Source organism: Onychostruthus taczanowskii, unplaced genomic scaffold, assembly GCF_017590055.1.
Source record: "Onychostruthus taczanowskii isolate IOZ18803 unplaced genomic scaffold, ASM1759005v1 scaffold37, whole genome shotgun sequence".
In the NCBI taxonomy this organism is placed as follows: domain Eukaryota; kingdom Metazoa; phylum Chordata; class Aves; order Passeriformes; family Passeridae; genus Onychostruthus; species Onychostruthus taczanowskii.
In genome coordinates this window covers 6467538-6492367 of record NW_024501126.1, presented here as the reverse complement: position 1 = coordinate 6492367, position 24830 = coordinate 6467538, and the positions used below count along the sequence as shown (strand labels likewise).

Genomic DNA, 24830 nt, shown 5'->3' with positions numbered 1-24830 from the left:
TACCTGCAGAGCATAGACAGCCTTGTTGCTGTGGAGGAAGTCAAGTCCTGGTTGGAACTGTTTCAGTTCAGCTGTCTATCACACAGGAATATTTCAAGAAGTATCAGGATGAATTTATGATAAGCTAAGAGGTAATATGTTTTGAATTATATATAGGTGTTAAAGTAAGTAATGCCATGTGAGTCCCACCTTGTGACTTCTGCTGTGCATCTCTTCAAGATCTTTATTTCATTTATATTCCCTTAGCTGAATTGCAAGAACCAGTTGATCCCAGAAAACAATCCTTATCTAATCAGTTTGCTGGTCTTAAGGTATCCTGGGAGAAACAGGTAATTTTGCTGTTTGTTTTTGGTTGTTTTTTTTTTTAATTCAAAGCATAGTAATATAGAACATGTGAGATTATCATCAGTCTGCTGCAACCAAACAGCTCAGCATCTTGGAGAATACTTCTTGCCACGGATAAGGGGTTAATTCTTACTGAGACAGACATTATCTTGGATGAAGCTCTCATAGTTGAAATTATCTGCAATGAATGAAGTAATGCTGTCAAATTACAGCACAGGAAAAGCCATCTAGATATGCACTGGATTTTTTTTTTAATTAGATTAATAGACCTGAGCACATAGACAAGTAGAAAGCCTAAGGTCTAGATATCCTGTATCATTCTAAAAATGGAAAGAAATGTTTGTTACAGGCTTTGTGTTTTCAATAGGAAAATTATGTGCCCTGTGCCTTAGAGTAAGATAAACTTCTTACTTGAAGTTTTGATATCAGCCTTATATATGAAGTGCGCATTTCTTCTTGGCTGTGGAATTCATGTCAGCCAAAGCAAACTGTGATGTAAAGGGTATTAGGTATTCCTTTTAATTCCTTTTAAAGGGGATATTGCAGGTTCCTATGTCCAAGCTTGGATAGTATGAAGCATCTCAGGCCCACTAAAATAAAAGGCAGTTCCTAGGATCTAATTTGTTTGTCTTCGTTTACATATTGCAGTTGCAGAATTATTTTAGGGGTGTCACTTTTATCACTGGTTCCCTATTCTCTGCTCTCAGAACTGAATTTTTAAAGTCATTTTACTTGCATTTTACTGTGGTAACTCTGACAGAGACTTTGCTTCCCCTATCATGATTGGTCTCCCACAAAAGGGGATTAAACAGCAACCAGCCAACCTTTATTTTAGGATAAAAAGGCTAATGGGGGAAAAAAACAGTTTACAAGTTAACTTTCATGGGATTTGACCAGTCTTCTGTTAAGTTTTTAATGTCTGTTAATCACGCATTTTCTGTGAAGATGAAGTGTTGACTGCAGAGGCCCATTGTTTTCCAGTTTGTCTATGTTCTAGAAATTTTACATTAATCTTCCATTTTTAGGAGCTCAAGATTTGTCTAGACTTTGTATCACTGGTACAGTACATTTTTAGTGTTACATGTGCTGTTTAATTCAAATATGTCTCCATATAATAATTCCTGAAGTTTCCTTACCCCAGAAGTCTCTCAGCTGTTAGATGATTATATTAGAATGGTTGAATTGTTTTATGCAGAAGTTGACTTCATAAATGCAGGAAAGGAGGAAATAAAATTCTACTTTGTAATAGCACTATGTAAAAACTATTTTGGTGGATAATAACTTTTAAGACTGTATCTATAGCAAAATGTAATACTCCTGAAATTCACTGATCTGCTGTATTTTCTAGAGGAATGTACATGTACATGGTTAATTCTAAACCATGAAATGTAAATGTGGGTATCTTGATCACTTCATGAGTTTGTAGTTCTGTAATTATCTTTTGTATTTATTTCAGAATAATCACTGCATAATCTCATGTCTATGTCTCAATTTAAAAAGTTTTGAATGCTTTATATGTAGCTATATTTGACAGTTAAAAGATTCAGCTAAGTTAAAATCTTTAGAAGAATGAAATAGCTTATTCATAATTTTGACTTTTCAGTCCCACCCTTGCAGTAGCTTTTTTGTTTTCTTGAAGCACCTAACAGAAACTCTTGGAATAATAAGAAAGTTCCCAGTGTTTATAAGTACTTCAGAAAAAGCAGTCAGGAAGACCCGGGAACTACAGACTGGTCAGCCTTACCTCACTTCCTGATAGAGCAGGTAATCGGGGAAACTATTTCAAGTACTAGAAGGACATGAAAATGATGGAAAAGTCAGCATGGATTCATCAAAGGGAGTCATACTTGATAAACTTAATCAGCTTCTGCAATGAAAATATCAGCTTGATAGACAAGGGGAGAGCCTTGGATGTTTTCTACCTAGGCTTCAAAAAGGCCTTCAAAGCTGTCTGCTGAAGATCTCCATAGAGAGGATCTGATGAAGCATGGGTTCGATGAGCAGAGTGAGGTCAGTGGAAAACTGCTTGAATAGCCGGGCCCAGAGAGAATAGATCAGTTGAAGGAAGTCTAGTTGGAGGCCAGTTATTAGCACTGAACCCCTGAGGTCAGTACTGGATCTGGTCCAATCCTCTTCAACATTTCATTAATGATCCAGGTGATGGGGCAGACCGTGCCCACAGCAAGTTTGCATATGACACAAAACTAGGAGGAAGGGCTGATATGCCAGAAGATTGTGTCCAGTTCTGGGCTCCTTGGTACAAGAGGAAGTTGGAGCTACTGAAGAGGGTCAACTCAGTGAAGTGCCACAAAAGTGATGAAGAAATTGGAGCAGCTTTGCTGTGAAGTGGGGTTGCAAGAGCCAGGGAGAGCTTTTCAATATATATAAATACCTGCAAGTAGGGCACAGAGGAAAGGTAGACAGTGGTTTTCAGTGGTGCCTTGTGACAGGACCAGAGACAATGGGCACAAATACGGGAGGTTCTCTTTGGACATGAGTAAAAAAAAAAAAAAAAAATGAAGGAAGTCTAGTTGGAGGCCAGTTATTAGCACTGAACCCCTGAGGTCAGTACTGGATCTGGTCCAATCCTCTTCAACATTTCATTAATGATCCAGGTGATGGGGCAGACCGTGCCCACAGCAAGTTTGCATATGACACAAAACTAGGAGGAAGGGCTGATATGCCAGAAGATTGTGTCCAGTTCTGGGCTCCTTGGTACAAGAGGAAGTTGGAGCTACTGAAGAGGGTCAACTCAGTGAAGTGCCACAAAAGTGATGAAGAAATTGGAGCAGCTTTGCTGTGAAGTGGGGTTGCAAGAGCCAGGGAGAGCTTTTCAATATATATAAATACCTGCAAGTAGGGCACAGAGGAAAGGTAGACAGTGGTTTTCAGTGGTGCCTTGTGGCGCCCAGAGTGGCGCCCAGAGACAATGGGCGCAAATACATATTAAGATCTTTGGACATGAGTAAAAAAAAAAAAAAACAAAAACAAAACAAAAAAACCCCATGTTTCCTGTGAGAGTGACTGAGCACTGGCACAGATTTCTCAAAGAGATTTTTGAGTCTTGATACTTGGAGATAATAGAAAGCTGTCTGGACATTGTTTTGGGCAGCCTGCTCTAGATTGCCCAGCTGGAGCAGGGGTTTGGGTCAGATGATCTCCAGAGGTCACTGCCATCCTCAACCCTTCTGCCGTTCTGTTGTGGAGTGCTCTGTAATTACAGTTCTGTAATTTGTTTTACTAGTTTTTTTCAGTGTTGTTTGTCTTTTAGACTGTCTAGACTAGACTCTCTTAGTCCTCAAGTCATTGAAGGCAATTTTGGTTTATGAACTCTGTAAATAGTATGTCCAGAGAATAGGTCAGGAATTAGTGTTTCCAAGACTCTCTTAGGTTGAAGAAGGATAATAATCTAAGATTGATTTTCAATTTCTATCTGAAGTATAGTGGCAGACCTCTACTAAGAGGGATCTTAGAGGAAGCACTTGTCCTTTGTGCTGCTGTCCAGGAGGAGCCACCCAAGCAGCACATACTGGAGACTGGATGATCCAGGACAACCATCTTCTAGCCTTTTCAGAGTGTGACCTTGTACAGCCATCCCCACATCTTATAAATTATCTGATGGGACAATGTGGAACCTGCTTTCGGTTGTCTGTATGCCTGTGTTGGTCCAAAGTGACCAGAGTTCTGATCAGTAGGCTGCCAGTGTCAGATGAGTGCCAAAAAATTATACATTCACAATGAAATGCTCCATGAAGGAGGAAAAAGCTGGTGATCTTCAGAGCGAAACAGCTGCCATGGGCACATGAAGCTCCAGAGAGACAGCCTGCTCTGAGCACTGACCCAGCGCAGGCTGCAGTGATGGGACTCTTATCTGTGGCTTGGCATCTGTTTATGGGCACTGCTGAGTGAGCCTGAGCTGCAGCCAGATGGACCACTAGGGAAGGCACTGAAGGGCAGGTCCAGGGACAAGGTCACATTAGCAACGATGTTTGAGTTGGCCTCTGCTTGCATTGCCTGTTCTGTATTTAAAAGGATTATGATCTTCTGGCCTGTCAAGCCCACATTTTGCACAATACTATATTTCCTTGTCATTACAAGCAAATTGTTAATAGTAAAAAAGCACATGTGAGAAGGTGGATGACCAGCTCTTTTGCACTATCCTGTTTATGCTCAGAGAATTTGTGCTCAAATTCTTTCCATATTTTCCCTAAGGATTATATCAGATATTTCCCTTTTCTCATGCTTCTGTGACAGAGGCTCTGCAGGCTCAGTCACACATTCTACTGAAAATTCAGAAATGGTTTCTCAAGTGCAACTACCCTACTTAATAATTTTCACTCAGTTTTCAGAGGTACAGGTGTTCCTGTTTAAATCAGTCACATTTGTGAAGGCCTTAGCCCTTTGAAAAATGCAGCAGGGTATATTAATGAAAATAGCCAGAGTTCAAGTTTACAAACTGCATTTGAAACTGTTGTGGCTGAATAGGTTTCCTTAGTTTTTCTAAGGACATAAACATCACCAAATTACACCTTCCCATTGCTATGTTAAAATTTTAATTTGATCTAAAACATGACCCACCTGAAATAATTACCAGCCTTCCTGAAATTCTAAATGCACATTTGCATTAAAAAACTGCTACTGAAGTCACACCTGTCAGTCTGGTTTAATTAATTTGTTCCTCAAGATTACTATACCTAAAAGAAATGGTAACAGATGATGAAATTGCTTCATGTGCCAAGAGTGACAGTGAGATAACATGTGGTGAAATAAAAAAATGAAACTTTCTGAGCACTGAGTGGTTTATGAGAAAGTTATGAGGGGCTGCTTGCCAGTCTGTGATACCTAGAGAAAGACAGGAATTACTTCAGGCTGGACTTTTGTGTAATAGTGAATTGGCTTAGCTTGTGTTTTCTGGAGTATTTCCATTCGTTGTTAACACCCTACTGTTACTTGAAGCTCTGCAAAGTGAATGCAGGCTAAAATCAGCATGACTTTGCCACTTCCAAGGGTGATCATAGCTCTCCCTTTGACATAATGCTAGGTAGCTGCTTGCTGTCACACAGTGTGGTCTGTCATGCCAGCACAGGCAGATACAGAGAGTGGGAAATTCTCCATTCATTTTTCTTCTGTTGTGGAGGGTTGTGGTCTTCCTCTTTCACATGCCGAAGTAATAATGTTAATTCACAAAAGATTGAGGATCTCCAGTGGTCTGTATGGAGACTGGGCTTCAGGAAATAGCAGAGGTACCAAAATTAACCCATAAATGTCTGGTAGTTCATTACTCCTGATAGCTTATTGGTGCTTTTCATATGAGTTGCCAATCTGTCTTTTGGTGGTCTTTCAAAAGAATGGCAGTGTTCCTCATCTCTGCATAGGCTACAAAACACTTGGATAGTTTCTCCATGTCACTAAAAGTGGGGGGAAGGGGATTGGGATGGGAATCACATACATGTGATTATACTTAGCTCACGCACACAGAAAAGGGGGAGAAAAAAAAATATTTGTGCACCAGTGTTGTGTCCCTTTGTATGCTTAACAAGATCATGGCTGAGCCCTTTGTCTGCATGAGGTGGGAGGTCCAAGGCAACATGTCAGTGATACCCTGGGGTACCTACATCAAAGCACTTCATAGGCAGATCACTGGCATCCTGACATTGTCTTTTCATGGGCTTTCTCTAGCCTTACTATTGTCTACAAAACAAGATAGCTTGTGCTTGACACGGAGCACATCCCTAGATATCTCTGCTGCCCTGTTATTGGGGCCTGGAATAGGAGCTTACACTTCCACTGTGTTTCAGGGAATTTTTTCCTGATGTGTATTGAACAGTACTGCCAAAGGAGAGGATGTTCTTTTTTCCTTCATTTTTTCCCTTCCCCTCCCCCTTTTCCTTTCTTTTCTCTCTCCTTACAGTTTTCTTTCCTACTGTACCTCTGCCCAGTACTCACAAAACTCCTGAACCTAGGATGGATGGGCTCTCCTCTTCTTACTTCTATTTACAGATCAAATAGCATGATTGTGTCGTGTTTTTTCTGAGCTCTGGGTTGTGCTACTATCCCCTCTGTGTTGCATCAGGAAGTGTTGCTGTTCTCTGTAGCAGAGCTTCACAACAAAACTTGCTATTCTCCCTTAAAGCTCCTGCATGCTTTACTTTCTACTCCTTTTGATGTGCTACAGTTATGAATGAGGATTGGTGCTGCAAAATTCATGGATGTTTCTTCACAACTGGAAGTAGCTAGAAGAGATCCCTCTGATAGGCAAGAATGAAATTAAACTTCAGTTTGCAGCTGGCTATTATGTAGCAGCAATAGCATTGCTGTCATCTGGGTGCCTAGGGTATGTCTCTGTGGGCTTCTTCCGTATGGAGATTTTAAATAAATATGACAGGAGCCCAATACCCTTCTGTCAATTTTAATGTCATAGCAGCAAGTACTCAGAGCAAGAATACACAAGAGAATCTGTCTCCTCTCTTGACAGTGCAGGTTAATAATAGGAATGCCATGTTGGTTAATGGGAACTTTTTCCATAAATATGGAGGATGAAAATTGGAAAATTATTTGTCCTTTTGATAAATTAAGGACATTCACTTAGAGCTCTTTTTGCTTTTTTTTTTTTTTTTTTTTTTTTTTGTGGTCATAGAATGAATGGGTAGGCATTTGATGTGAAAGGAGTGTGCAAACTTGTTTGTTGGTCAAAAATTTACATGGATCAGTTTATAAAATATGATCTCAAAATATAATGTAAAAGGAGGATTATAAGTGAATACAAGTACAAACAGTAAGTATCTCAGACATTAATTTGGTTTCTTGTGTTCTTATTTTGAGGTTTTTGAGGTCACAGCTATCTGGTTGTTACCAAAAACCTGTAGTAATGCAGTTGTTTAGGGTTTTTTCAGCCCCTATTCAGAGAATAGACTGTCACTGAACCACAGCTCTTTGTGTCTGAGCAGCCTCAAACGCAGTCTGGCCTCATGACTTATTTGCACCTGCCATGAGTAGGTGCACTGGGAGTCACTTGGAGACTGAGACGTGACAACAGATAGACACCAAAAATACATTATTGCTACTTCTAGAGTTGTTGCATTCTGCTGACCTTCGCTATTCTATATTTTGCAGCTGTCTTCTGAATAAAATATTCAAATAATACCTCTACTTTTCAGTTAAATGAAAACTAGGATTTTTTTGGGGGGGAGGGCGGGGGCTCAGTTTTTTAAGATTATCTGTATTGTAAGATATCAAACAGAATATAGAGCCTTAATGGAAACTGAGGCCTTTCTCAGATACATGCATTTCTGTCAGTATGATTTCTACTCTGTCTCACACTCTTTCATGAGATATTTTTCTGATGAAAGTGGGATAACCATCTGAATCCTTTCCTGTGTTCTTTGATTTAGCAATCCCAGGGCAGTATATTTTCTGTCTTCTTCCAGAGTCTTTGCTTAAAAAAAAAGAAAGAACTATAAGATCTAAATTGGTGCTGTTGTTCCTCTAAAGTATTTTTAAGACTTCTCATTGCAAAGGTTTTTAGCTGTGTCTAGGATCACGTGAATTCAGAAAAGTTTAGCTGAGTCAGGCAGTGCATCATCTTACACTCCAGCCTGGAGCAAAATTTGGTTGCTACAACTTCCATATTCCTGATATATTTACATATGAAGTGATTATGCTGCAAGTTACAGAGATGCTTTCTCAGGAAAGCACTGACTTTGGAAATATATTATCCAAAGTCATCACATCATAGCAAATAAAGAGTTTGGTGATTAACTTGCCACTGTTGCATAGTTAATGTCTTGCAATTAAAAACAACCACAAAAAACTACTGGTTTGGGATCAAATGTCCTTGGGGGCTAAAAGGGTGTTAGAGCAGGATAGGGTCATTACCTCCCCTGTACCCTCTGCCAAAAAAGTACCATTGAAAAATATCCTCCTGTTCTTGCTCCTGCAGATCTTGAGCTCCCTCTAACCACTTTCTTTTGTAATGAAAACTCAACAGGGATGTGTTTTATACTGAACTTTTAAAATAGTCAGCATTCCACACATGTTTAGCTCTGTGTCCCAGCATATTGAGGAGTCTTAAAGGTGGGAGGGGAAATAAGGAAATGTTATGGAATCAAGAGATAAATAATAGAAAATACATTTTTGTAGTAGAAATAGCTCCTGTTTACAAAGTGTTTCTTCCAAATAGGAAAATTTGAAATTAATAAGCTTTGAGTCACACCACATTATGAAAAGTTATGAAAAGTAGTGTTTACAAATTGGTTGTGTATAGTTATTATGACAGTTGCTATTTTCACTTTTTAATTATTTGAAAATGTGATTGTGGTGATGTATGTTTTCATTAATGTTCACAGTGATATACTGGGTATATCAGTGTGAACATTACATACAAGTAAAAATTACCTGAATCATGAGAAATCTCTGCATTTGCATGTCAGTAGGCTTTTACAAAGCATGTCCCAATTCGTTAGTAAATAAAAAGCCATTAATTAAAATGCTTCTGTGTCCAAATATACACAGAATAACTGAAACAGGTTTTTGAAGCATACAGAGGAATTGTTATTTTTGCTAATCCAATCTAAGCTGATGCTTAAATAGGTACACTTTTCAAAGATGAGTAGGGTAACGATTTCTTAAGTCAGTTCCCATTGTTATGTTGTCACTTGTTGAAACATCCAGACAGTGGCCAAAGGTACTGCCACCAGGCGGTTATTTTGGGAAAATTATGTTCTTGCTGGGGACATCCTTCAGCTGGAAGAACAGAAATGTAGCTTTAGACAGTACTGTAGCCAGAGGTGTCCCACCAGGTAGTGGATAAAGTAAAATGAGTAACTTTTAGTGCATCTTTGTTCTTTTCTGTTGTGCTGTGCATGGAAATGACCAGTATAAAATACTAGTACTAACTCGCACATAAAGTAGCACTAGTACTGCTGCTGCTTAATAAATGTAAGCTCAGCTGAGACTGTGCATGCATGTTTTATTTTCATTCCTCAGACAGGCTGATCTGTTTGTCCCATAGAAGCAATGTGAAGAAGCAAAGATCTGCATCACAAACTGAAAAAATGTAGTCTAACTCTGCTCTGTATGGTAGAAGGTAAAGCTGCCAGGTACTCAGCTGCCATCCTGCAGGTGCTATGGTGCTTCTTCAAGGAAATGAACTGCTTTTGCTGTTACTAAAGCCATTCAAACAAACAGAACACTAGCAAGTGGCAGATCTAAGAGATTGAACTAGAAAAGTAGCAGTCATTCTTCTTTGATTAACAGAAAAATCACTAGTGGTATTGACATTCAGGAGTTTGTAGCTGCTTTAAGATTTCTACATCCCATTGAAATGAATGGGTATGACTTTACTACTATATTCAGATTTAACAGCACATTGATCTGTTATCCATTTGAATTGTCATGGCTTCTATTATCACTTTACAAAGCTAGACATTTATTTCACACAGAGTGAAAGCTTAGTGTCTAAGAACTCCTCTTGACATCCTTCAGATTACAATGCTTTGAATCCCGTTGCTATTGATTTCCTGAAGGTTATTTTCTGTGTGTTTTCATAGCACCAAGTCCCAGTCCCATTGACAGTGGAAGTTTTGCAGATGATTGTAGTAATATCTGATATTGACCTTCTAGATTAAACCCATAAGATTAATATGGAAGGAAGAAACAGCATGTTCTGAAGTGTTCAGGGGACTGGATGTTTCTAGATGGAAAATGATTCTGCCTTTCCAACCACCACCTCTCAGCACACACATAGTTATGGTAGTAGAGGAATCGAGTGGTTGCTTCCTCTCAGGTCAATGGAGGTCAGCTTCTCTGTGGATAAATTATACTTCAACAAGTTCATTTAAGCAAAGATGCACCCGTGTCTGAATCCCTTTGAGAGAACTTTGTTCCTTGTCTTGTGTCGCAGTAAAAACCTATCTGGGCTAAATGTATTAGGGACTAGGGGGTTTCTTGCTATTAAAAGTAAGCTGTTAAGTTAAAAACATTTCTTAATTCTGTCTTCTGTTGCTCCTATGTGAGCTCTGAATATAAAATTGCATACTAAAATAATGTTTTCTGTGTCTGGATGACATGATTTATGGCTCCACCTGCCACTGGAGAATAGGGAAAATTGTGTTGATAACTTTGGCAGGGTTTGAACTAAGGTGAGTTTTTGGCCAGGACCAGTCCGTTTATACAATCTTCAGCCGTGATCTGATACTATCCATGACCTTCCAACAACATCCTTTATCATGTTCAGACCTTCCCCAGGAGTGGCCTATTGAAATGGTCAAGAGCTTCCTTCCTCATGGTCCCTTGTGCTATGGGCATCTATTTGCTTTGTAGAGCTTCACATAACAGTAGGGTGCGACTGTAGAATGGTAACCATTCAGAATGTGCAGTGAGAAATTGGATTGAGAAGGCTCCTCACAGTTGCATGGCTGTGGAAGGTGATGTAGTGTTTATGCATGTGCAGATGCCTGCATATTTCACTTCATGTCTGCACTGGTTTTGGGGATAATAACAAATTATACTGTACTTGCTGAAAGCAGTAGGAGAGTGAAAGGTTCACGTCTGCTGAATGATTAATACTGTGAAACATTTGAAAGCCAGATTCTGGTTATGAACTCGTAGCAGGAAAGGTCGGCAAATTTTGGGCCACTGCTGTGTGGCTTTGAGACAAACACAGCCTCACCTGGGCAGAAATGATAAAACTTTAACCTTCTCAGCTTCCATCTTCTTGTGTTTTTCTCACTGCACTGACATCCTGTATTCCTAGTACAGCATCAAGCTATTCCTCTACTTGCGCTCCATCTTTCATCTGCTGAGAGATGGAGGAGTACAACAGTGCCACGACTGGCTCCTACATCTCTGTAGCCGAGACACTGCAGTGCAGGCCCACGGTCATGATATTTTCAGCATGGAAATGCATTGTTGTCATGGGAACATGCATGGAAATGCACTTCAGCACCTGACAAACACGTGGAAGATTTGGTCTTCTCTCCCTTTTGAACCACAGTCTTTGGTAGTTTTGCAAATGCTTAAAGTCTACCTTATTTCATTCCTTATTTTAGAGTTTCTTTGGAGTTACATCACCATTTAAGCACTACTTACTTCATGTCAGTTTTCATACCTCTTTTTTCCACAGTTATGTAGTTAGAAGTTATTAAGTGGGCTAATGCTGCAGTAGCTGTATGTGAAAAGTTGGTCATTGGTGTTCACTAAGAGCTAATGGAGATACTGCAATAACAGGATGGAACCTTTATAAATCAACCAGCAGTTGGAGAATTGCGGACTATTTCTAAATCCTCCGAGTCTATGGAAAAGGTGAAATACTTAAATCTTCATTTTGTGATCAGAAGGCAGCATGAAAGAGAAATTTATTCTCTGATAGCAATATCATGTACAACAATATAGATAAGAGATAGTGGATCTCTTTCTTAAATAATTTCCTTTTATGGGTTATACATTAACTAAAACAAAAGATGAATGAGAGGCTGGTGAGATTAATCAAGCCATATGCTGCAATGCCTTAATAGTGAATGTAAGAATAATGAATGTCAATCAGTTGCTATAAAATGTAATGGCCAGTCATTTGCCACCTCATTAAAAGATCAGGACACTCAATTTGCTTGTGTGTGAACAGCAAAACAAATAGTAATTAAAACTTTCTGATAGGGCATTGCATTCTCTTAGGGTGTATCGGGGCACAGCCTAAGACACGCAGACAGGAAAGTTGTATCCCAAAGTAACATCTGTAGGTATGTGTAAGAATTTAGTGTGTATTTGTGTATGTATTGTGTTTCGTCAAGATTTGTCATCAAGCGGAAATGCTGCTTTTTACTTGGCTTAGTATTTGCTGCAGCACCTGGATGTTTTTGAGGTTGTTCCCTACTTCCATCTACATGAGACTCTGAGGTTCAACAGTGCCATCCTGTGGATGATCTTAAAGATCTGAAAGCTCTGGCAGATAAATGACCACAACACAATAAATTACCATAGAATATCAGATACTGTATGTCCCCATGCAATCAGCTAAAACATTTCCCTCTGGTAGTCAGTCAGACTAATTATTACTTTTCTATCCAGAAAATTAATAACCTAAACGTATTATAACCAACGGGAAATTATTTCAAGCAAGCTGATGAGCAGGATGCTTGTTAGTTTTATTCTGTTGCTGAGAAGTATGATTTTAATCATCTCAGTGTGGTTTTAATCATCTTGGAATTTATTTTTGCAGACAATGCCAAAATCAAAGGCAACTTTGTAAATTCAAATAATCACCCCTGTAGTAACATATCTGGACATCTTTAGAGAAAGCATTAGATGGAAACTAAGAGTAGTTCATGTTTCATAACCAGAAAACACAAATTCCCAAACAACCTTGAAGATTAAGGTGAATTATTTGAACAACTGGGCACAATACTTTCAATTGCAGAAATAGAAGGGCAGGATTAAAGTATGAAATTTTGTTGTCTGAAAAGGAAATTCTGCTCAGAATACTTGGGGAACCTGTTCACGGAGTGAATATCATGCCAGGAAAAAGTAAAACCCCACAAAACTTGCTCTCATTAGGGAGCAGTTGGGGGATCAATGAGTAACTGCAGATCGTAGTATTTTGTATATGGTTTTCATTTTGCTTGCCTAAGTTAATTGTGAGGAAAGTGAATGGTGTTTATTCAGAAATGAGCAGAGAAATAAAAGGCAAGCTGATCAAGTGGAAGGTTCTGTCCAAGTCCTTGCCGTTCTGGGGTGTTGGAGGGGCAGGGGTATGCTGTCTGCGTGCTGCCTTTGCCTGAAGGGTCAGGGAGCTGGGTGCAGCTCCAGGTGCTGTGCTCTAATCTCTTTGGTTTGTAGGAATTTCTCCTCTGCATTCTCCATGCCTGTCACAGAAATTGCTCCTTTGCTTTCCACAGCTATAGGCCAACTATGAGTCGCAGTATATGCCAGTGGATGATTTGATTAAAACAAGGAAGCACCAAGTCACAAACTCCAGCATTATTTTTGGATAGCTAAAAATGATGATGTAATTTGTGGTTCCAAAGTCTTTGAAAAACACTTACTTATAGATTCTATATATCTGTTTGCCAGGCTTACTTAAAAAAAGGTGATCACCAGTGATAAATCATACCATTAATTTCCATGAATATGAATATGAAAAGTCATTCCCATTCTTTAATCATAAATATGAATCATTCCACCTAGAAGATTAGTTTAATGCAGTTTTAATGATTTAACTGTAATCTAACATATTTTGACAAAAAAAATCATCCAGTCTAACCAAAGCCTTGCATCTATGTAGTTTTGTCCTTTTTGTTGTAGGCTAACCTGTTTTAAATGTTGGCGTAGTAGAAATTTTGAGGTTGATGCCTTATTTTGAGGAGGTTCTACATTTAGCTCTATTTTGAAGGTATCTGCTATTAATAATTTTAAATTTAGTCTTCTGCAAGTGTCACTGTCTACTTATGCTGTAATGAAGGTAGATGAGAGCAATATTACCTACCTCTTTGTATACTGTATGCTAAGAGTTCTTAGCTGTCTCCTTATGTGGGTTCTTTGTGCTCTCTCAGCTATTTTTTCCATCTATATTTTTTTGCTCTTGTTCTTCACTTATGGTGTTCCTGGTCTGAATACCATATTTTAATAGAGGTATACTGTGAGCTACTATTTTTACTATTGTTTTTTTTCATTCTTTCTTTGTCTTGGTATGTTATTTTGATTTTTCTGGTCACCAGTGTGCATGGGGCACTCACCTTCTGCACTGTCTGGCTGCAGTAAGACCCACTTCCCATTTTAGGAGCTTTTATGTTTGGGTGGACAGCAACAATGCTTGGGGGTGTTTCCTGGTTTTGTCAACTCTGAACGGAGCCCTTTGGTTTGGACTGCACTGTGAGTAGTGCTCACAGTCCTTCCTCCAGACTGGATCTGCTGTTCAAACTTCTGCTGGAAGCCAACATTGTATCCAGTCAATCCCATCAGGTAAGGGATGCAGTGGGCAATTTGGGTGCACCAAACAGCAGAGTGGCTGGAGTTCATTCCCCCCCAGCAATGTGCTTGCTCTGAAACAGCTGTGAATGTGTGTCATCTCTGTGTGCACACATGCACAGCCTCTGCACGTGTGTGCACACATTCACTGCATTTATAGACAGAGATACAGTTAACTATAAATTTCCCTGTTAAATTAGAAAACTGATTTAGGTTCTCTGTTTTTATGGAGTTGGATAAATACTCATCTGCCCTATGTGTGTTTTGTAGCCTCTAGGAGATTTCACAGTAACTCCTGTGTCACTGTGTTTGTCTTTATAGTATGTCTGTCATACTTCAGTTCAACCAGTCCCTCTAAGGTGAAGACATAAGATTTTAGTATTGTTAATGCCTCGTTTCATCTAGTTAATGATCTTTGCAAGTTGTTTCATCTTCTTTGTGATTTACCTTCCATGTCAAATAAAGATCTTGTTTAAACTAAGTATTATGGAATAATAGAAATCTATTCTATTTGAACAGTCAGGACAGATGAATCCAGTAGAGAATCTGATGTTAAACAGGTGCAGCATCACACATGTAAAATCAGAACACTTAGGTCTTAACAGATGTGTTCTTTTTCTCCATATGTTATAACAAAATAAGGATTTGCTCTGAAAGTATTGACACAAACACTAACCAGTTTTGGCAAACACAAAACTGTTGCTTACACAGTATCAGCTGTGACTGTTCATTAACTTTAAATAAATGTGTGCATTAAATAGCTGTAAAGTACATATATGTATAAACAAAATCAGTTTTTGTCAGAAAAAAATTTTTTTTCTTTCTGGTTTACTGATGCCTAGACAAAGGAATGCTGCATCTTCAAAACAACATCTGTCAAACCGATTTTCATCAGATTAAGTACGTCCTCAGAACAACCATCACAGCTTACAAAGTACTGGAAATGTAGGTTGTGCTTTGTATAAAACACCAATGGAATTTAAAGCACTTAAAAGTGTTTTATAAATGTAGCAATGATAGCCTGTGCCTGTTCTCCATTTTTGTTTCTGTTTTCAGGAAGTTCTTGGGAAAGATAATGAGTGATGTTGCAACACTGCAGTCCCAGTAGATGTCTCAGAGTGCAATTACAGAGTTATGGTCCTGGCAGCTAATCTGGGTCCACAAAAGCCCATGGTTTGGGAGTCTGGCAGTAGAGACTGAATTTATTATGACAAAGTTCATCTGTGGAAAGATTTCTCTCATTAGGAATGAAATTAAAGCATGAATCAATGACTGATTATCCAGGCCTTGCTCTGATCTGTTGAATTCTTCATTAGTATAGATGTGTGATTATATATGCTCTGGCCTGGTTCTGCTTCTATAGATCATCAAAGATAATGAATAATATTAGTTTTTTAAAGTTTTTATTCTGAAACAATGTAATCTGGTAAAAATATTAGGAAAGTCAGTAGCTTGATATAGGACATAAATAGTGACACACTCAATCATGCTAATTTCTGGCCAGCTTTGGGTTTTTTTCCCTGCTACAGGATAATTAATACATGGAAATGAGCTTCCTATTAAGCTTGTGTGTCTTCTGTAAGAGCAAAGCATTTTTCCTGTGTAACAAGTTAAATAGAGAAGTAAAGCCTCATTACCGTGTGCACCTGCAGCTGATCATGGAAACCTGGGGGAGCCAAAAACAAATGCCACCATAGATCTTGGTTTCTGCAAGATCTTTGTGGATGCAGGGTAGAGGCACTTGAACTGGAAGCTGGGTTGGCATTCCCATTAGTTCTTCCATTTAAAAGCTGGAAATCTAGTATGGAGCAGGGAGGGTCAAGTCAAAAATCCGTGCAGATGACAAACAAGGGGGAAAGTCAAGGAGAAAACTGTTCCAGCTGTATCTGGGAGTAGATACCATTTGCAACTCTGATTTCCTGTTAGGTTGTTCTCTGTGTGTCAGCACTGTCCTAGAATGTGCCACACGAACCCTAAGGGAGGTGTTTCGGTGCCTACCACACACCTGTGAGAGAGCCCTAACCAGTGTCCTGTTTCCAAGGCAGTGTAACTAAAGACAGTCACAGAACCCATTGCATACAAACAAGGCTGAATGTGTTATGTCGTGATAGTGTCCAAGATAAATGCTTTGTGTCTGAAAAATATAGTTTTTACTAAGAAAATGGTACTGCTGACTTTCTTTATAAAGATATGCTGACTGCTTCTGAAGTACTACCTGAAGCATAAACCTCAGATTGGATTTTACCTTACCTGAAAATGACAATGATCTTTACAGGATCTTCTGCCTAATTCCTGAGACAAAAAGAACATACAATTAAATTAAAATAAATACAGAAATCTGCCAAATATTCTAACTCTATCCAGCTCTATCATGTCCTTGGGAGACTTAACACTTGCAAGTTTGGGCCCTGTGAGTATTAATAGCATCACATTTCAACGGGAGACTGGGGTTTCTGAGAAGATTTTTGCAATTTGCAGTGGTAAAAAATGTGTTTGGAATGACCATTATGCAAGAGATGCCTTCTGGTTGTCATTTTTGGCCAAACCCATGGAGCATTGCACTTGTTTTTAAAGCAAGAATTACCAACCACACAGGTTCATAATAATGAATCTGTAAGCAGGTAATACGGTGTGGTAGTTGGTGAACAGCTCGAGTTCTTCCATTTAAAAGCTGGAAATCTAGTATGGAGCAGGGAGGGTCAAGTCAAAAATCCGTGCAGATGACAAACTGCGGTGTGGTAGTTGGTGAACAGCTCATGGCACATTCAGCAAATACAGGCTCTGTTGGGGAAACGTTGATTTGAATTTCATGCATCATCCAAGCATAATGAACATTGAAAGGTCATGTTAAGAATATTTTTTTAAAAATCCATCTGATTTGACTTTTTCACTTTCCAGTATTGTTAATAATACAATGTCAAGCAAAAAACAGTTTCTCAGAGTGTGACTAAAGCCAGATTCCATGTGTAGCTGAAGAATAAATTGCCATACTTTTTTTTTTTTTCATTTACTCTTCATTTCCTTTATAATGTCATGGTGTGAGTGTGTGAATTGTACCTTGAGCCACTGCAGTACATCTGTATTTTCTCAGTCAGAGTTATTTCTTTGAGTTTGTTACTCAGCATCCAGTAAGTCTCATGCAGACTGTAACATACTAATTGGCTCGGTATAATTAGAATGAAATGGAAGTGTTTTGCTATTGATCTTTGCTTGTTATTTGCTTGTACTGACAGAGAATTGGATTGAAAAAGTCTAATACAACTATTAAAATGTTATTTCTCATGGCAGGAAATATCACTGTAATCCTTCCATGGAAGTATTTTAGAGCAGAACTCTCTTCCTTTCTCCTTTTTTTCTAACCTTGTCTTTGTCTTTCTGACTTTTTAAAAATTTCTAGGAGGGATGCTGAGCCTTGTTAAATAACCAGGCTGTTCAGAGACTGAGTAGCAATACCATGACTTAAACAGGGCTCAGGCAATATTTATGAGTTCATTATAACAAGTCTAATACTGTGCTGCTTGTTATCTTAACTTCACACAACATCATGTTAATAAATTTTTACAAGCTGTGTAGTTGTAAAGTGCATCATAGTAATCACTATCATTCCTCTAATAGGTCATTTGATTTGTGTATGCTTTGTGTTATTCCAGCCTTGTGAGCTGTAACATCTCAGGGTAGAACCTTTCTTGTGGTCCAGGTTAATGGAGCTGCTCTGAGTCCTCAGTTACAGATGTTCTCAGGGGGAGGGACACCTTCAGCTCCCCACTCTGCTTCCCTCTGCAGTGCCTCAGGTTACATGGTTTTCTTACAGGAGAGTTACCCCTATTGTGGAGATTTTCTGGAGCTCCAGGTCCCAACCCTTCTGCAGATTCCATGCATGTGTGGTTTTAGTTGCCCAGAGGCACTGAGGTTGCTGAGTGTCTGTAATTCAGACGCCGGCAGTGCCAGCAGGGCGAGCAGTTGACATGGCTGTGCTGGGGCCTCCAGGTAGAGGTGCTCAGTTCAGGAGAACAGTGACCCAGGGAAACCAATGGCTCATGCTGACCAAGATACAGAGAGCTCTGGCTGTGGAGAATCTGTTCCTGTTGGTGTGGATGGAGGGTCTGCAAATGAAGAAACCGGGAAAGGCTTTGGTTTATGTTTTTTAATATTTGTTTGATTACAGAGATGTTTCTTGTAATAGAGCAGACTACCTGCTTGAAAATATGTGATTTCAAGTACAGTGTGTTGCTCTTTCTGAGACTTAGAATCCTCATTCATTCAATTGACAGATGTGAACTTGAAATTTATTTTCTTCTCTAACACAGCAGTGACTTTAGTCCTGTTTAGTTTTCTTTGTGCAATACAAATACACCAAGTCTAAAGTACTGCTGGCAGTTTATATACAAAATTAGAGGATTAAGAAACCAATGCAAACAAAGACTCTGCTTTAAGAAGCAGTATTGTTGGACTAGCCTCTTACTGCTGTCACAATTAATGTGAAGTAACAGCAGCCAAAACCTACAGGTCTGGTTTCGGCTGCAGTAAGTACTACTAAGGCAATAGTCATTTGAAGAGGAAATTTGTCTTGTCTATTTGAAACATTAATCAGTTTCCAAAAATGCCACCTTTTTTTTTTGTGTGTGTGTGTGTGTGTTGTATATGTGATTTCCTGTTCATTTTTACCTTCTAAATAACTGATACAAATAATCTCTTATTTTTTTCAGCCCACCTAAGCCAGCAGTGTTCATCTCCGGTGTCATTGCTAGGGTAAGATTATCAGTAAATTTCTCTCAGTCATAGTGAAATTACTGTAAGCTTTTCAGAATTACCTCCAATCAGAGCAAAATTAATCTTTTTCATACCCTTTCCTCTTTTGTGAGAGGAGGCTTTGTGTTTTCCATATTCGTGTAAGGCCCTTTGAGCATTCTTTCTGGGTTTGTGTGAAATTGAAATTATTCATTGAAATTATTTCCACCGTTTTTCTTTGAATTTTAGCACTTTAAGTTTATTGGATTATCTTTTTATATCTAAGCTAGATATTACTGTATTCATTTCCTTTGGAAGAGGCTGCATATTAAACTGCTGCTGGAGCTTGATCTGTGATGAAGGGCAACCCTCCTGCCTGTAAGGTTACGTGCTTGAGGATAGTGTGTTTCAGCTGCCATATGTGCCTTGAGGTACTTGGGATTTAGGGTGTTGTTCCCTGGACTTCAAGAGCAGGCAGGACCTGTAAATCCTTAATATTAACTGGCCATTAATCATGTGATCAGTAATTCATGCATTGTGGCAGGGTTTTTGTCATGGCTTTGTGTGGTGGTCACCTTACATCACTGGGGGTTGTAGTGTTGTTTACTGTAAGATGCTATGCTTGTGTCAGATCACATGGGAAAGAGTGAGCTGAATGCCATTTTCCTTAGCCCATAAGGAATGGACAATTGGCAGCATCAGGGGAGAAGAGGCAGAAAATGTCGAGTCTGAGGAGAGCAGATCTTTGAACACTGGAAGCAAGTTGGAGTCCAGAAAAAAATACAAAATGTAACCAAGTTAACATCCCGATTAAAACAAAACCAAAACAAAACAGTGTAAGGCTGTTGCCCTGTGAGCCAGTGGATTGCCAGAGTTTCTGGCATATGATATGTTTGTCCCACTTTCTGAAGGGGGAAGTTGTGGTGCTATTGTCCCGCTGTGACTGAGCACTTTGTATTTATATGATAGTATTTGTATCCTGTTGCTTTTTGAAAGCCTCGTGGGACTGACCCTAGAAATGGCAATGGTAAATAGGTGACTTGAGGGTTACACCTGGACTGAGACTGCCCAGCAGCAGCCCCTGAGAGCTGACATAGCAGAGCTGGTTAAAAGAGCATGTTAAACTTAAAAGCCAGCCGTCCCTAAGATTGAGTCATAAGTAGTTTTAGATCCTGCTTTCTTCCTAAAGAACTGGCATTGTTTAGCCTGGAAAAGAGAAGGCTTTGGGGTGACTTAACTGCATCCCTCAGGATGGAGTCCTGAGCAGCCTGGTCTAGTGGAGGGTATCCCTGCCCATGGCATTGATGTTGGAGCTGGTAAGGCTTCCAAGCCAGGCCATTGTACAACTCTGATTCCTACAGCAGGCTTTTTGTGCAGGTATTTTTCATGCTGCCTTACCTTACTTTTAAAATAGTCTATTCTTTCTAGTGGCTTCTTGGAAACCAAACACATCTGAAGATAGGAATATTTTGATTTTTTTTTCCCTTGGGGACACATTAAGATACCATATTATTGGATAGTGTGTATAACTGGAGGAAGTGAAGCTTGTGTAAGAAAAATTTTGAAGAAAAATAAAAACACAGAATGTGTACAGGGGGACCCCACATAACATGCAACACTATTTTTCATCTGATTTTCACATTTTTTAGAATTTACATCTATTTGAACTGGAAAGTGCACTTTTAAGATTCCTTAAACTTTTCCTGCTGTGTTCTTCAAACAGGGTGATAAGGACTTCCCTCCAGCTGCAGCTCAGGTGGCTCATCAGAAACCACATCCTTCTGTGGAGAAGCTTCCTCACCCACAGCATGTCAAACAGCACATCCACCAGCCTCGCAAGTGAGCTCCCCGTCAGGATCTCTGCCAACCTGCTCTCAGTGGATGTTTTCAAGAGAAGACAAAAACCCTTTAGTATTCACACTGTCAAATCTGTAAAATTGACATCTAAAATAATATGCTGTTTCTTTTACTTTAATTCTCAAGGGTTAATAAGAATGAAGACATTGTTCAGTTGTTATCCTAGATGGAAAATTCTGTACTGAGTATTTGCTGATCAGGGGTGCTTTTTTATAAGATTTTCTTATTGCCAAGATAAAAACTTCAGTATGAATAATATGATTAATGGGCCTAAAATTTATACTTTTAGTTGTGGACTCACATCAGCAGATAGTTTAGTTAATGTAGTTTTTAAGCTAAGCCAGTAAGGAAGAACAGCCCTTTTGTACTGGTACCTTTACTGTCTGGAGGGAGTTTGTTGGGTGTGTTGAGACAGAAGTCAGTCATTATCTTGATTATGTAGAACCCTTGCAGCCTTCAGTATCCTACAGTGCTACAGCCCAGTACCCTCTGGATTCAACCAGGGAGATGATGATAGGCCCCTATACATTCTGAAGTGGGCAGAGATCCAGCTGAGTCTTCTTTACACCCCTTTGCACTCGCACAGTCTTGCTGAGATTTTTCCCTCTGGTGGTCTGTAGGAATGGAGAGGAGAGAGAAATCAGAATTACAAGAACACTGCTACTGTAGACAGCTCATTTGTAATCTCATGGGTCTCACTGGGGGCTGTATTTTTGAGGTGAGGATTTCACATTCCAATAACAAGCTGAAGGAGTTAATGACCCTATGTATTTAATTTAAAATGTTGGTCAAAAATCCTTTTTTTAATTTAGAATTGGAGATCACCTTTTTAAATTGAGGTACCATTAGTAAAGATGTTTATGATCCAATCTCCTTTGCACATAATTTTTTTTCCTAATCTTCTTATTCTAAAATACAGTAGGGATATGAGGGAGTAAAAAGAAAGTTTTTCCAAACAGAGCAATCATTTTATTTTTACCAGATAATTAAAACGTTTGATTTCTCAGTTCAAAATCACTTAGCTCTATCATTTTTCTTCTGTAACTCACCTCTGTAAAAACCAGGAAAAAAATTTTATACATTCTACCTATTTTAAAGTGTCCTTCTGTTTTTAACTATAAATGCAATACAGCCTTTAGTAGCCTCCAGGTTTATAAAATTTCTAATGATGTCAAAAAAGTGGGAGCTAATGTTGCAGCCATTCACCTGGCAAATCAGTGAGATTTCAAGGTCACTTGGGGCTTTACCAGTTCATTTATGGTTATAAAACAGTGAGGAAAGTTTAGAAATTTTTTTTTAATTCTGCAGATTTAATAATTATTTCCTGAGTAGCTGATTTAAAACAACAGCAACAAAATAATGGGAAATACGGCCCATTTCACAAGTGGAACAAGTCCCTTCATGTGGGTGCAAGGGACCTGACATTTCCATCTCTTTCTAGGCTTGAAATGGAAATGATGTTTTACAAATTATATGCATGGACATATTTATTCTAAACCCAAGGAAGGATGTACAATCTACACATGCAGTCCTTATTTTCAATTTGATTAGAAACCATACTTGCCTTAAGGAACGAGTGTTGTTTGTAAGAATTATTCTGTATTAGAGTATGCATGACTTTTCAGATCTGCTTTCTGTTTCTGATGTCGGTGCAGCAGAGGCCTTGTTTGTAGCTGCTTATGAGTGTACAAGTGGTTCACACCTGAGCAGCTCACTCATAAGGGAAGCATTGTGAGCCTCTTGGAATCTCTGCAGGAGATGTTTTGCTGGCAGGAATGTTTGCAGACGCAGGAGAGAAGTTGTTTGGTGATGCAGCCGGAGCTGTCTGTGTGCGGTGTCAGCGATGGAGCAGCTCATCGCCGTCACTTCTGGTACCTGCTGGCCTGAGGGGGAGCTGGGTGGGATTCAGCTCTGCCTCCTGCTGTGCCTGCATCTGAAGCAGTGTCTAGAGCTCAGTGTAGTCAGTGGTGGTGCAGTCAGGAGAGTCAGCAGAGCTTAGGTATGGCATCACTGACCAAAGGGAAGAGTCTTTCAGGATGAGCTGGATCACTCTTGGCTCCATTGACTGCAGTGGAAAACTAAACCTCAATCTGGAGGCACACAGTGAGGTGGGGCTGGGTACCTCTGCTCCCTGTCTTGTAATAGGTAGAAACGGTTTTGAAAGCCACACCATATCTCCATTCTGACAGTAAAAGTTAGGAGCATGGATGCTTTCAAATTGCAAACTACTGCTCCTGGTTATTAATGCAATATACACAATATATATAGACAATACCTGATTTTTGTCTTTGATTACTTAGATAGATATGTAAGTTTGTACAATGAAGTATGGCTCTTAAGATAGCTTTAGTGGCTTTTAGAGCGCAGAAATTCATATATGGTTAGAAAATGTCTCTGTATGAAAGCTATATATTGTTGGGAGGTATCCATGTTTATACATAGATGTCCTTACCAAAGCATTACCTTTTCCAAAATAATCATAACTGGTGAACTGGATTTCTTACTGATGGTTATTGATACTTTTAAAAGATGTTGCAATAGCATATAAGCACAGGAGATGTTCAGATGTTACCTTGAAATAACTGCAAAAGAAATTTGCTGTAATTGTCTATGTGGCAATAATGCAACAATAAAGCATGAAGTTGTATATTGGGCTCTTTTTTCTCTGTAAGTGCAGTGTAAGTCAGCAGGGTGCAGCTTTGTGGCATTTATGGGATTTTATTACAGATTGCTGCATGACTAATCAACATTTTGTAGATAGTGAAATTTATTATGAAGTTTTATGACACAGTGGATGAGCTGTTTTGAATAGTCCACTCTCATGTAAAATAAAAAGTAGATACTGCCACCTAGAATGGGAGTTGCTGTTTTCCACTATGAAATTGGAGATGCTCGCTCAGCCCCTATGAAGCTAGACAATCTAACCCTGGTAATAAACCAGGATGGTAAAGGAAACTAAATATAACATTTTCCATTGCTTTGCAAGTTGTAGTCTTTCAGAAACAGCAAGTATTGTAATCAGAAGAGGTGGCAAGCTTTTCATAAAGCTGCAGTTTACACAGTGCAGGCCATAACACAAGCGATTTGCTGAAGAGTATGGAGAAATTGCTGCAGTGTCTCTTGGCCCGTTCTGATACTTTGTGCATCCCGTGTTTAGTGCATGTGTGATGCAGCAGATGTGTGTGATGCAGTGCAGAGGAGATGGCTGCTGCCCTGGGACTCTGCGCTTACATGATCACAGAATGGTTTCGGTTGGAAAAGACCCTTCAAGGCATCGAGTCCAAGCGTTGACCCAGCACTGCCAAGTCCACCACTAAGCCATGTCCCTAAGAGCCAGGTCCATACATCTTTTAAATACCTCTGGGGTGGTGACTTAACCACTTCCCTGGGCAGTCTGTTCTAAAGCTTGACAACCATTTTGGTGAATAAAGTTTTCCTCATATCCAATCTAAATCTCCCCTGGCAAAACTTGAGCCCATTTCCTCTTATGCTGTCACTTGTTACTTTGGAGAAGAGGCCAACCCCACCTTGCTAAAACCTCCTTAGAGGTAGTTGTGATGAGCAATAGGGTCTCCTCTCAGCCTGCTTTTCATGCTACATTATTCAAAAGATATATTTCATTAACATTTTGGGAAAATACATGTGCATGATGTCGGGCATGCTGTTGATTGCATTGTCCATTGTTACTCTAAATTTCATGGCCTTGTTACCAGCAGTACTGCAAATGTTGTTAGTAATTAGAAATTATTTACTTCTGTGTCAACAGTATGATCTACCCTTTTGTCACTGAATGCCTTGAAACAGAAGTATTGTGCTTTTTTCCCCAGTAGTGTGATCACTGTATGCTCCTGGCTGTTTAATGAAAATACTCCCAGCAGTTTTCCATACAAACGTGAAGGGAATGAATGGAACTATGTTTGTATCCCTTTGGAATAACTTTA

General features: G+C 39.2%; 1 protein-coding gene across 1 annotated transcript in view; it reads left to right on the top strand.

The window, feature by feature from the left end:
- The window catches only part of LOC121339755 (death associated protein), a 55530-nt gene extending 31789 nt beyond the window's left edge, over positions 1 to 23741 (top strand). The window contains exons 3-4 of the mRNA XM_041411842.1: positions 19011 to 19053; positions 20756 to 23741. Coding sequence (XP_041267776.1) covers positions 19011 to 19053; positions 20756 to 20875 — 163 coding nt within the window. The 3' untranslated portion in view covers positions 20876 to 23741. The remainder of the gene's footprint in view (positions 1 to 19010; positions 19054 to 20755) is intronic.
- Positions 23742 to 24830: the final 1089 nt, after the last annotated feature.